The sequence below is a fragment of the Muscardinus avellanarius genome (genome assembly GCF_963383645.1).
Source record: "Muscardinus avellanarius genome assembly, chromosome: 16".
NCBI lineage: Eukaryota > Metazoa > Chordata > Mammalia > Rodentia > Gliridae > Muscardinus > Muscardinus avellanarius.
The window spans coordinates 55,530,569-55,545,225 of record NC_137802.1 but is presented as its reverse complement, the minus strand read 5'-3'; the positions used below and the strand labels follow the sequence as shown (position 1 = coordinate 55,545,225).

The 14,657-nt window shown below is 41.0% G+C and overlaps 1 protein-coding gene across 1 annotated transcript in view; it reads left to right on the top strand.

The window, feature by feature from the left end:
* Positions 1–14,657, top strand: part of NSF (N-ethylmaleimide sensitive factor, vesicle fusing ATPase) — a gene marked incomplete at both ends in the record, with an annotated part of 131,833 nt that overhangs the window by 51,812 nt on the left and 65,364 nt on the right. Inside the window, one exon of the mRNA XM_080712539.1 lies at positions 14,094–14,293. Coding sequence (XP_080568665.1) covers positions 14,094–14,293 — 200 coding nt within the window. The remainder of the gene's footprint in view (positions 1–14,093; positions 14,294–14,657) is intronic.

The window sequence follows — 14,657 nt, the reverse complement described above, 5'->3', positions numbered from 1 at the left end:
GGGGATTACAAGTGTGTGCCACCACGCCCAGCTCTTTTTCAATATTTTAAAAGATTATAAACAGTAAACGTTTGTTCCTTATGTTACAGAAGTAAGGCTATGTATTTCTTACTGAGATATTTTAAGAAAAGAGGTTATAATTATAATTTGATATAATTATATTATAATTAGATATCTTATAAATATTTTTTAATCAGTGGGACTAGACATGCCTATCCAGGGGTGAAGGCCCTATTTGACTTGGAATTTTAGGTCAGAAATCACTTTAAACTGTCTGTAGCATGTACTTAAAGCCTCTCGAGGTTCCAGACACTAAATTTCTAATGCCTGGTAGTTAGGGATGTTGCCTTTGGGAGATAAGGAGGATTTTGGAAAACAAACATGGGAAAAGAGAAGGGAGAAAATAAAAGTGTTGTGTATATGAACTGGTATTCGTGTAGCTTGGCTTTTTGGAGTAGACTGTATGTTGACTCTACATGAGCTTGGGAAGTCTGAGGATTGTTGGGTTGACTGTGTAAAGTAGAAGAGAAGCAGGGAGGATTGGCTCTGAGTAAAGCAGCTGAAACTACAGAGAATCCTGACTGTTGACTGAAGTACTAGTACCATCTTTATGAAAACGTTATGTTCCAAGTCATTATTACTATGTTAAATTTGGAGCTCAAGAGTCGTCAGTGGAATGGATACTGTTATTTTCAAATTTCAATGACAATAGCATTAGACAAAATTTTAAGAGACTAGATGGTCACCAGAGTCAGTTTTGGAATTTAGTAAGCAAAATAGTCATTTCTTTTCAAACTTTATGGTCACCTAACAGTGATCTAATTCTCACATACCAGTTAGGAGTCTGGTTCTATTTCATCATTTATCTGTAATAAAAGATAAAAATAAGCCAATATAGCCAGGTGTGGTGTTGCACACTTGTAATTCCCGCACTTGGGAGGAGGAGACAGGAGGATCGCACAGGTTCAAAGCCAGCCACGATGGCTTAAGAGACCATTTCCAAATAAAAATATAAAATAGGCCTGGGAGTGTAGCCCAGAGGTAGAAGGCCCCTGGGTTCCATCCCCAGTACCACACACACATCAAGCCAATATTAGCTGGCCTGGTGGTATACCTGTGATTCCAGCTCTATGGGATGCTAAGGAAAGAGGACCACAAGTTCAAAGCCAGCATGGGCAATGTAGTGAGACCTTGTTTCAAAGGATTGGGAATGTAGTTCTGTGGAAAGGTATCCCTGGGTTCAATCTTCAGTACTAGAAAAAAAAATTAATATTATAATTAATAGTCAAGATTTATGAGGTTTTTTACTATGGACCAGGAAGTTCACTAAATGCTTTCTGTACATCATACTTAATTCTCATGCTAACCTTTGCAACTTGTTGCTATTATTATTTCCTGTTTTTTCCCTAAAAGAGTCAGGATTTGAGAAGAAATACTAATGGCCAAAAATACATGAAAAAATGTTCAACATCATTGGCAGTCAGAGAAATGCAAATCAAAACTACCCCAAGATTCCATCTAACTACAATGAGAATGGTAGTCATCAAGAATACAACAAGCCGGGCGTGGTGGCACAGTTTGTAATCCCAGCATTCAGGAGGCTGATACTGGAGGGTCAAGGTTCGCGGACAGCCTCAGCTACTTAGGCCCTTCACAACTCAGTGAGACCCTGTTTAAAAAAAAAAAAAAAAGACTAAAATGTAGGGCTGAGGATCCCTTCGGAGGTACAGTGGCCCCCTCTTCCCGGGTTCTATCCCTAGTACTACAAAAAAAATACAAACAATAATAAACGCTGGCAAGGATATGGGGAAATAGGAACTTTTATACATTGTTGTGGAATTGTAAATTAGTATAACCAGTATGGAGATAAGTAGGGAGGAGCCTCAAAAGAGGAACTGCAGTATGACCCAGCTGCACCACTCTTCCACATCTTTACAGAAGAACTAAAGTTAGAATGCTGTAGTGATCCGTGCATGCCATGTTTATAGCATCATAATTAACAGTAGCCAAGTTAGGAAACCAACGTGCCTCTCGACAGATGAATGGGTAAAGAAAACGTAGTGTATACACACAGTGGAATTTTAGCCATAAAGAACAAGATTATGTCATTTGCAGGAAAATAATTTGAACTAGAAAATATTATTCTAAGTGAGATCGACTACTCTCAGAAGGTCAAGGGTCATATGTTTTTCCCTCATACATGGAAGCTAGAATGAACAGGGAACAAAAGGGACTTAAGTCAAATGAGACAGACCAGTAGAATAGTGGAAATGGGTTGGGGAGGGAGATGAGAGGATCATGAGGCTTGAGGCAGGTAACAGGTCAAATAAGGTTATGTCTGCCATGGAAGTATCACCACCAATCTCCTAACATATATGGGGAGAGGAGAAGGGAGAGCGGGCTGGTACACAGAGAGAAACACAAGTAACGTGTGCATGTATTTCTCGTTCACTTAAGTCTCGTTATGATATATAATTACAATGCACCAATAAAAGTATTTTAAAAAGAACCAGGATTTTAATCCCAGCAAGCTGCTCCATTGCCCCCATTTTTAATAATGTACATAAAATTGTGTTTATTTAACACAAAAGACTTTCTTTGTTTTGAGATTATGTCCTGTCTTTTGATGTTAAAATGCATCTTAGCTGGGCATGGTAGCATATGCCTGTAATCCCAGTACTTGGGAGACTAAGGGAGGAGGATCTCAGGTTCAAGGCCAGCCTCAGCAATTTAGCAAGGCCCTCAGCAACTTAGGGCTGGGAATGTAACTTGGAGGTGGACCACCCCTATCAAGCTCTAGTACCAAAAAATAAAATAAAATAAAATGTATTTTCTTACATGAAATGGTTATAATTGATAGTGTCAAGTTTTGATTTTTTTTTTTAATTTTTTGTGAGTCTGGGGATGGAACCTGGGAGCATTCGACCTCCAACCTACACCCCAGCCCTATTTTTTATTCTTTATTTTATTTTTTATTTTATTTTTATTTTTTCTTGTGGTACTGGGGGTGGAACCCAGGGGCTTTTCTCCCTTTGGGCTATACTCCCAGACTTATTTTATACTTTATTTGGAAAGTATATTTGCTGGGAGCCTCACTAAGTAGCTGAAACTAGCTTCGAGCCTGTGCGATCCTCCTGTCTCAGCCTCCCAAGCGCGGGGATTTCAGGGGTGCACCACCATGCCCGGCTCTTATTCTTTATTTTAAAACAGGCCCAGCTAACTTTTGATATTTTTTTTTAAAAAGAAATCTATAAAGCCAGGCCTGGTGGCGCAGGCTTGTAATCCCAATATTTGGGAGACTGAGCAGGAGGATTGCAGTTTTGTGGCCTGCCTCAGCAACTTAGTGAGGCTCTAAGCAACTTAGTAAGGCCCTGTTTTTAAATAAATAAATAAATAAATAAATAAATAAATAAATAAATAAATAAATAGGGCTGGGGTATAGCTCAGAGGTAGAACGCTCCTGGGTTTCATCCCTAGTTCTAAAAAAAAAGAAAATAAATCTTTACTTTGCAAAATAAGAACCAAATAAGCCAATGATAACACTTCTCCCTGTTGTTTTTGTTTTAATGTATTTTTTCTAGTTTATAAAATCCAGGTCTGAGAACCACTTGTCAGGAAAGTGGGACTCTTAAGGAGTTTTTAAAGTTCTCTAGAGACTGTCTTCTGATTTATATACTATTTAACTCAGCCAGTTCTCTCCTGTCTTGGACTTGACCACAAATCTATTTTCAGCCTTTTTTGACATATAGCTATTGCAAAACATAATTAGAATGAAGCTTTGTGATTCGAATTCCAGGAAATAACTAAAATATTTTATGAGCTGGGCATGGTGGCCTAGCCACCATGGTGGCTCGTAATCCCAGTACTTAAGAGGCTGAGACAGGAGGATCACAGGTTTGAGGACAGCCTCAGCAAGTAGTTAGACTCTCATCAACCTAGTGAGGCCCTGTTTCAAAATAAAAATAAAATAGGTAGAATGCCCATGGGTTCAATCCCCAACAACCCCCCCCCCACACACACACAAATTATGGCAATGGATCCAAAATGAGATACAAATTAGTCTCATACCAGATTCTTTACAGAATACAGTCTTATAATGAGGTTCCAATTATAGTGAGATTCCAATTTCTTACTCATTTAAACTTTTAGTAAATAGTGGTGTTATCATTTGCTCTGTTTATTTTTTAGCATTTAGTATTATTCATACCTTCGGTAATAACGGTTACTTAGTAATATAGCAATAGCCATTCCTGCTTTCCACTGTCTTTGGCATTTGGAGAAGGAAGTGAGGGAGCATGGGGGTGGCCCTGCCGCCAGGGGGGACCATGGCTGACGGCCTTACTGGTTCCGCAGTGCAGTCTTCACTGTGTGACCTCTCTAGTATTGGCGACTTTGGCAGCCTTGATTTCTTCAGTGCTCTCCTCAGTTTTTTTCACCTCCTCGGGTCTACTTCCCTTTTCCTCCATTCTGTCTGAGCACCCAGTCCTTGTTTGAGCCCTAGACTTGTCATTCCTAATCCTGGCACCAGTTTTGAGACCTCAGATGTAAGCTTTCCGCCCCTTCGCCCTCCCCCGTTTTTCCTTGCTTACTTCTCACTCCAGCACGTTGGATCCCACAGGAAGCCCCGTTAGTGTCTCACCCCCCAGGCCTTTGTCCTCTTTGCCCCTCTTTCCCCAGCTGAGAGCCACGGCCTATCGCATTGACCCTCTGTGTACCCTCTAATGACTCGCTTCTCAACATTTTTGTGTATCAAAGCCCCAAGTGTGTCTCAGCTCCCTGCCTACTCTGTGCCAGTCTTCTGCCTGTCAAATATGGCGTTAGAAAAGCACAAGACCATGGTGTCTGATCTTACTTTAAATTTATGAGCTATATCTCAGGCGAGCCCTTGGTGTTTTTTGTGTAGGCGTTTCCTCACACTCCTGTATTTCTCTAGTCTGGCCGATTTGCTCTCCCATCCTCCAAGAATAGTTTCTCTCCACCCCTCAAACTCCCAACACTTCCTCTACCTGTCTTCAATTTTTTTTTGGGGGGAAGGCAGGTCTGGGGATGGAACCCAGTGGCATTTGACCTCCAAGCTACACCCCCAGCCCTATTTTTTATTCTTTATTTTGAAACCGGGTCTCACTGAGTTGCAGAGGGCCTCACTAAGTAGCTGAGGCTGTCTGCGAACTGCGATCCTCAGGTCTCGGCCTCCCGAATGCTGGGATTACAAGCGTGCGCCACCACGCCCGGCTTTACCTGTCTTCAATTTTCACCAGCAGCTAGTGACCTGGAATCTTCATTTCATTAAAAAAAAAAAAAAAAAAAAAAATAGAGCCGGGCGTGGTGGCGCACGCTTGTAATCCCTGCGCTTGGGAGGCGGAGACAGGAGGATCACGCTGGCTTAAGAGACTCTGTTTCCACATAAAAATGTTAAAAAATAGGTCTGGGAGTGTAGCCCGTGGGAGTGTATCCCGGAGGTAGAAGGGCTTCCAGGAACCCCAGTACCACCAATAAATAAATAAATAAATAAATAAATAAAAGCAATTAGGATAGGGAATTTCCTCATTTACCCCATGACGTGTATCACTTGCTGAATGAGAGAATATGATATCTTAGAACTTCACTTCTATATTCAAATATAACTATAGGTTTGGGATGTAGCTCAGTGGAATTTGCTTAGCATGAGAGAGGCCCTGGGTTCAGTTCTCTTCCTTCTCTAATTTCCATTTGTTCTCCAAACTCTGATGAATAGCTGCCACATCTTTTTTTCCTGTTTCCTTCCTTCCTTCCTTCCTTCCTTCCTTCCTTCCTTCCTTCCTTCCTCCCTTCCTCCCTCTCTCTCTCTCTCTCTCTCTCTCTCTCTCTCTCTCTCTCTTTCTCTCTCTCTCTCTCTCTCTCTCTCTCTCTTTTTGTATGTGGATGGAACCCAGGGGCCTTCTGCCTCCGGGCTACACCCCCAGCCCTATTTTTTTTTTAATCTTTATTTTGAAACAGGGTCTGAGTTGCAAACGGCCTCACTTAGTAGTAGCTGAGGCTGTCTGTGAACCACGATCCTCCCATCTCAGCCTCCCAAATACTGGGATTAAAAGCCTGCGCCACCATGCCCAGCTTATTTTCTTTAACTGTTGCTTCTTTCTCCTTCCAATTTCTTGTCTTGGTCATTTCAGTAGTGTGTTCAGGGCCATACTGCATCTGTATGTGTATGTATGTGTGTATATTCTAAACCACATACATAAATCCATTTCTGACCATTTTGTATTACGTTTTTCACTTCCACTTGCTTTTCTTTAACTACAATCGAGTTCTTAATATGATTGCGCCTCATCCAATAACAGGAACACACAGTAAAGCAAGCAGTTAAGTACTTGACATAGGAAATTAAATGCTTTGGAGCCATATTTTACTATACTAGTAGTCCACAGTAGTTTTTTTGGGGGGGTACTGGAGATTGAACCCAGGGGCATTCTACCTCTGAGCGCCCCCCCAGGCCCTGTTTCATTTTATGTTTTGAAACAAGGTCTCACTTAGCTTACCACCCACTGGTCTTGATCTTTTTATCTTAGTCTCCCAAGTCCTAGGATTATAGGCAGAGGCCACCGCACCCGACCACAATAGTTCTTACTTCTATATGTTATAGAGGAAGAAGAAGAGATGGGAATGATGTGGAAATGAAAATTAAGGCCTCAAACTTTGAAAATGTTGAAAACAGCCTCATTATAGTTTTTACCTTGGCCTTTTGATGGGAAAATTAGGTAATAGAACTGAGCTGTAAATATGTAGATTCCAAAATAAACTAATCTTGTTATTTACCTCATGTTGCTAAATTTCAAGACTTGGTTTTGAAAAAATAAGCGAGTTAAAACCAAAAATGTCAAGATTCTTATTCCAGCTTAAATGAATTTTATAGAATTGAATAAGAATCTCTGCCTCACCTAACACCATGACTTGCTTATATAATTACAGGAGGAGCGGAACTCACCTACATAGTGGCCCTGTCTGTTCAGCTGCTTTGCCCCACACACTCCCCCGGTTCCGTGTTCTTTCAAGCCTTTACCATGTTGCCCAGTGTTCCTTCTCATCTCTGTCCTGTAAATGACCTAGCTAGCTCCTGCTTCATATAGTGAACAGACCGGGAGGCGTGACCTCCACTTCCTTCCTCTCTTCCCATTACTTAGCTAGTGTCAGGAGAGACATCCTGGTGAGCTCTCACCTTGAATCCTCCTTAGCTTCCTTCTAAGTAAAAAGGAAAGCACCTCAACCCCAAACACTCTGACTCTGATGTACATCCCTGTGGCCCATGCCAGCATGAGTGTCCCAGTTTTTAAATCTAGTGGTCTCTTCCCAGGCCTCATCCTCTGTTTCTATAGCATGTATTCCTACGGTCACAATCCTCTGCTCAGAACTTGTTATGGCAGCTGGGTGTGTTGATACATGCTATAATCTCATACTTGGGAGGCTGAGGCAGGAGGATCACTGGTTGGAGGACAGCCTCAGAGACATAGCAAAACTCTCAGCAACCTAGTGTGGCCCTGTTTCAAAACAAAATATAGAAAGGGCTGGGAGAGGAGCTGGGTGTGGTGGCGCACGCTTGTAATCCCAGTGCTTGGGAGGCTGAGACAGGAGGTTTGAAGCCAGCCTGAGCTACTTAGTGAGGCTCTCAGCACTTAGTGAGACCCTGTTTCAAAATAAAACACAAAATAGGTCTGGGAGTATAGCCTGGAGGTAGAAGAGCCCTTGGGTTCCACCCCCAGTACCACAAAAAAAGTGGGGGGGCTGGGAGTGTGGTTCCAAGATAGAATGCTCCTGGGTTCAATCTCCAGTAAACACACACACACACTTTTACTTTCTTGTGACTTTTTATGTGCCCAAAGCAAGCATTCAGAAATATTTTAAGATGTCAGAACCAGTAGTTCTGATTTTTTAAGCTTTCAACCTGTTTTCTTAATTTGTATTACTGCCCATATTTCTAATGTCTTCTAGCCTAAACAAAGTAATTATTTTCCTTAGTCTCCAAACTGACTCCTCTCTTCCTCTTGCCATTTCTTGGTATCTTTGAGGTTATAATCAGTTTACCAGTGTGCCTAGCTAGATATCTAAAGTTATCCTCTTTCTTCTCTGATCTCCACTTGGTCTCTAAGCTCTGATGAATAGCTTCCACATCTCCCTTTCTTTATTTTTCTGATATTTTTTGTAATGATTGCTTCTTTCTACTTCTAATCTCTTGTCTTAATTATTTTGATGGTATGGTCAGGAGGTTTTAGTTTGGATCCCATGGATTAACCTCAAAGTGTTTAAGCATCTTCTCAACATTGTATACAAATTTTATACACGTGCATTTTTCTGAGGAAGTAGATTAGACTATTCTTTTGGAAACAGAATGAGAGAAAATGACAGTTTAAATGGGGTCCACTGATCCCTTTTTCTTTCTTACCTTTCCTTTGCTACTTAATTGACTAACTCAGGGGACTGATTCTTGTACAGTAAGGGGGCTTGTAAGATATTAAAAAGAAGAGAGAGCGAGCACACAAGCATTAGTCAGCACAGCTCAGCAGTTAGGTTGTCCCGCAGCCAGAGATCAGAGGCTTTCCAGAATCAGAGACAGGCTTTAATGCCCTGCGGAGGCTCAGGAGAAGCTGGGGCATCAGCAGGGGTGAAGGGTGGCCTCCGCGGTGTCTGGACCCATTTCCACATATGCTCCCAAAGGCCTGGGGACAGTATGAAAGCTCAGCTGGCTAAAATAATAAATAGCGAGTCAATGTCTCCAGAAAAAGTCTCAGAACACTTCTTCAGCTAGCTTTCTAGCCTCAGCAGTGCTGTTCCCAGACTTTCCTCCACACTCCCCTCAAAGTTAGCTTTTACAAACGTATCTCATCTCCTACAAGCTCAAAGCTGGTGGGCATGGCGTCAAGGCCTGCCAGTTGGTGAACGCCAGAGCACTATCTCCAAGCACTGCCTGCTTTCCCTTCCAAAGCTCTAGCCCCTATGGCTGTTTTTTAAGACAGCTTCTTTGTCCAGAGCTCTGTCTTTGCTGTGCTGAGCTCTGTCTTTTTGGTGCCATTTCCTCTCCACTGCCCAACCAAGAACCTCCTACTCATCTGTTCAGGCCCAGATTTGATTTTACCCCTTCCCCTGTGTCCATCCTTAATTTTCTGTCATCACCCTGGCAGAATTAGTGTCTTTGGGCTAGATTCCAAAAACATTTCATGCAGATCTCTGATATGTCATATTATATTATAGATAACTTATTTTTATTTCTGTCTTTCCTACTAAGTCATGAATGCCCTGCAGGTAGGGACTGTCTTTTTCATGTTTGTATCCCTAACACCTACTTTAGTACCTAGTCTAAACAGGAGCTTAATACATTTTTGTTGAATGGAATTAGTTTTTATGACTCACTTAAAATTAGAGACCAATGCTTATTTAATAAGTTAGAATAAACTATAATAATAATAGTAATAACAAAGTCCCACTTCCACTGCTTATTCGAGTAACTGGTTCCTTTGTGGAAGTAGATTTTGAAAATCTTCACATGTCAATGTATATTTTTGATGTGCTTGCTCGAGATCCTGAAGGAATCATAGCACTAATGCAGATTACAGTTTCTAAGACACCCTTATTGATGTTATATTGAATATATTCTGTAATTTCAAAGATATATGTAATAAGGTCTATGGGTATGTATTTTGTCTGTTTTTCTCTTAAACTTAATGGCAATGTTTGTGAATTATTTATAAGACTCAAGTCAGTTTAATTCAGAACACATTAAACTGAGCTTTTTTCATATACAAAAAATGGCTGCAAAGCTCATTCTAGTATTTACATATTATACAGTTTATTTGGCTAGATTTGCAAAGTCTCAGTCATTGCAAATGCCCTTTTCAGGTATGTAAATTAGATCAGCGACGAATGAAAGCACCATTCCACAAATTAAGAGCATCTAATAATTTTGAAAAATGGTATTTGCTCCTTCATATTTTTTGAGTTTGTAGGAAAAGAATCAACACTTCACGTATTTAGCCCTTTATTGAGTACGCATTATGTGCTAGATATCTTGCGGGGTATTTGCAATTCGAGATTATTATGATAGTACTTGCCCCTGAATAGACATATGTAATAGAAAAAAAAAGTATCGAAACAGTAACAGTATAGAAGTTGGAGATGAGGAAGGAAAACTCCTTTGAGAAATGAGACTGAGCTTGAGGAAGGCTGTGTCTGCTGACCAGTTTATAGACAAAGAAGCGGAGAGCTGCAGGGAGTTTGTGCTTGATCATTATTTTTAAGCCATGCAGTAGGAATCTAGGTCATCTCTGCGAATTAATGGTATGGGGTCACTCTTGAGAAGAAAAGAACAGTGAGGATTTGGGTAATTAATGAGGAGACAAGTCAAGACTGTCTTTGGTACTGAGAAAGCAGTGAGTGCAGACCTGACTGGACAGTGTAATACCCCAGGGATATCGGTCAGCACAGTGGCGTACTTTCCTCTGGCCGCACTCTGTGGCCAGTGTGTAGGTGCAATAAAGCCATGTTGTGTTCAGGGCTCTCCAGATAGGTATAGCAGAAGTATAAGAAGGCCAGGGAGTCACGAGTCTTTCAAGAAAGTGTGGCTTAATATGGAAAGGAGTATGGTTAAGAGAAGTCGATAAACTTGGAGAAAGTGAGTCAAGAAACCGGACATGAGAACAAGGGCTGGTACTTCATAATTGCTCAGCAAATCTTCCTTTCCTCCTTTCTGATCACCTTTCCTTGTGCAGGTTTCACCTGTCCCTGCTGTGGTTCATACACAAATGGTTTGCAGGTGGCCAGAGGGGGAAGATTAGGAGCCAAGTTCCTCACTCAGTGTGCCTGGTGCTTGGAGGTGCTGCACTCCAGGAGAAGCCCAGGGCTTATCCCCTTACCTCCCTGCCACGTGTGCTTGGAGGATGATCAGAGGATGAAGAACTGTATTGCACCAGGGCTCTTGGGGCAGGGATTTAGTCTGTGATGAGAAGGGTTACATTTCTAAGCTTTCAAGGGTTTCCACTAAGTCTCCTTTTTCTACAAACTAAACTATAAGCATAGATTTTAAGGATTTAAAAGAGACTCTTTTCTTGACACAAGGATAGACCTAAGGACAATACAGACAACTGAAAGGATCCTCCTCCTCCTCCGGATATAAAGTTCCTAGTAGAGCTGGTTATATCTTATGGTTTATTTTATGTGAATTTCTCAAGTATGTCATGTTCTTTTTCATTTATTTATTTATTTATTTATTTACGGGTCTGGGGATGGAACCCAGGGGCATTCGACCTCCGAGCTACGCCCCCTGCCCTATTTTTTATTATTTACTTTGAAACCAGGTCTCACTGAGTTGAAAAGAGCCTCACTAAGTAGCTGAGGCTGTCCGCGAACCGTGATCCTCTGGATTTCAGCCTCCCGAATGCTGGGATTACAAGTGTGCCACCACGCCTGGCTTCATGTTCTTTTTTAAAAGAGACTATATATATATATATATATATTTATTTATTTATTTTTGTGGTGGTGCTGGGGTTTCTGGAAACCCTTCTACCTTCGGGCTATGCTCCCAGGAACCTATTTTTTATATTTTTATTTGGAAACAGGGTCTCTTAAGCCAGCAAGACTGGCTGTGAACCTGTGCGATTCTCCTGTCTCTGCTTCCCAAGAGTGAGGATTACAAGCGTGCGCCACCATGCCCAGCAAAAAGATATATTTTAAATGCTTTTATTTCATAAAAACAAATAATTTTCCATGGAAACTTATACACTGTATATATGCTCTCTCTATATATACACATATATATATATATATATACATTTGTACATATATATATATATATATATATAGAGAGAGAGAGAGAGAGAGAGAGAGCGCCTTTCCACAGATTTTTTTTAACCCATAGTTATAAATGGGATAACACTGAGATCTAATAATCCCATTATTCAGAGTACACTTTTGTATGTAGTATTAAAAAAACAAACTTAGCCAGGCGTGGTGGCGCACGCTTATAATCCCAGCACTTGGGAGGCTGAGACAGGAGGATTGCACAGGTTCGAAGCCAGCCTCAGCTACTTAGTGAGGCTCTCAGCAACTTAGTGAGACCCTGTTTCCAAATAAAACAAACAAACAAACAAACAAACAAACTCATCAGGACGGAGCCATGTCTCCTAACTATGAAACTTCTATAAAGATAAAAGTCCCCAGAAGAGTAAACAGAAGCCACAGGTTTTCATTTTAAGAAATAGAGTAAGCCAGGCATGGTGGCACACACCTGTAATTCTTGTACTTGAAAGGTTGACATCGCAGGTTCCAGGCCAGCCTCTGCAACTTAGCAAGACCCTAAGCAATTAGTGAGACCCCGTTTCAAAGCAAATAATCATAATAATAACATAGTGCTGGGGTGTAGCTCTGAAGTAGAATGCCCGTGGCTTCAATTCCCGGTACCAAAAGAAGAAGAAGAAAAAAATTGAACACATGTTCATATAGTGTTGGCTAGTGAAACCCTGGGGGTCTGGCTATTTGGGATTGGTAATGGTACCTTTAGGGCATTTAGCAATGCTTGCCTAGAAAATAGTTGAATACTACTTTTGAGACTTGATTTTCATCTGGGCTGCCTAATTTGACATTAGTCACGTGAAGAAAGACGTGTAGCTTTATCTACAGAGTTCCTAGCATCCACCTGGATCCTTTGGACTCTATACCCATTCCATTCAGACATGCTTTCCCTTGTGTGTGTGTGTGAAGTACGGGGATAAAACCAGGGGGGGGGCATTCTACCGCTGAGCTACATCCTCAGCCCCATTTTTATTTTTTTAAACAGGATCTAACCAGGCTGATGAGAGCCTCACTACTTGCTAAGCTCTACTCAAACCTGTGATCCTTCTGCCTCAGCCTCTCATGTACTGGGGTCAAAGGGGTGTGCCATCATGTCTGGCTCCTGTTTTCAAGTTCTTGTATTAATAGGTAGACCTGTTACTTTGTGAGTAAGATAATGTTTCCATAGCCTACTAGCCTACTATCTCCTTTTTTTTGGGGGGGGGCGGTGGTACTGGGGATGGAACCCTTCTATCTCCAGGCTATACTCCCAGACCTATTTTATATTTTTATTTGGAAACAGGGTCTCTTAAGCCAGTGAGGCTGGCTTCCAACCTGCGCGATCCTCCTGTCTCTGCCTCCCAAGCGCGGGGATTACAAGCTTGTGCCACCACGCCCAGATTTTTTTTTTTTTTTTTTTTTTATACTGGGGAAGGAACCCAGGGGCATTCTACCTCTGAGCTATACGCCAAGCCCTATTTTATATTTTATATTTTGAAACAGGGTCTTACTGAGTTGGAAAGAGCCTCACTAGGTAGCTGAGGCTGGCGGCGAACCACGATCCTCCTGTCTCAGCCTCCCAAATACTGGGGTTACAGGCGTGCACCACCATGCCTGACTCATAGCCTATCTCATAATAGATTTGTTTTGGGTTAGATTTACCTAAGACCAGATTCCCCTCCCCTTCTGACTTTAATGGATAATGAGAATAAGCAATATTTTCTAGTTAGACATTTAAATCAAAGAAACATTTTCAGAATTAAAAGAGCTTGTTTTATTTTATTTTATTTTATTTATTTTTATGGTACTGGTGATGGAACCCAGGGGCATTCTACCTTTGAGCTACACCTCCAGCCTTATTTTTTTTTTATTATTTTAGTTTGAAACAGGGTCTTACTAAGTTTCTGAGAGCCTCACTAAGTTGCTGAGGCTGGCCTTGAACCTGCAATCCCCCTGTCTCAGCCTCTCAAGTACTGGGATTACAAATGTGCTCCATCCTGCACAGCAAGTGTTTGTTCTAATAGTTAGTTTGAATATACTTTTCCAAAGACCTTTAAACTGGCAGCTTTTTCTATTCAAATGTTAGTACTTGTATAGGAATTGTTTCTGGATTTTCTGTTTGAAAAGGGAGAGATTTGATTGTTCATTTTTATTCTATTTATGGCACCTGCATACTAATATATGCAAATATCATTATTTGTTTTTGCTAAGTGCATATGAAGAGGAAAGAAAACTTTCCTTTAGATTCTGTCTTACTTGGATTTTAGTTATTTGGTATAAAACTGTTTTCTCTTTCTTTTCAGGTTGTAAACATGTTAAAGGCATTCTGCTATATGGACCCCCAGGTTGTGGAAAGACACTCTTGGCTCGACAGATTGGCAAGATGTTGAATGCAAGAGAGCCCAAAGTGGTCAATGGGCCGGAGATCCTTAACAAATATGTGGGGGAATCAGAGGCTAACATCCGCAAACTTTTCGCTGATGCTGAGGAGGAACAAAGGAGGGTAATGTGACTCTTACATAGTAAAAACTTGTTACCACTTTTATGATAAGTGACACTGAGTTAGGGAGGCAGATATGTTACTGTGATCTATATTTGAAACAACTTGTAGGTAAAATTTACTTAGTGCCTAGTTTATGCCTTACGCCTGCAGAGATTGAATGGGATTTACATGATAGGAGCAGATGTCATTAACCACATGATCGTAATAACAAAGGTAAATGCTTGTATAAGCCAAGTGTTTTATAAAACACTGTGAGTATATTTTCAAGTAATACTTTTATATCGTGTTACTTCCAAAGACTTGACCTCATTTGTCTTTTAGAAAGAGGGTAAGTTAAATCCATGAGGAGACTTACATAATTCTA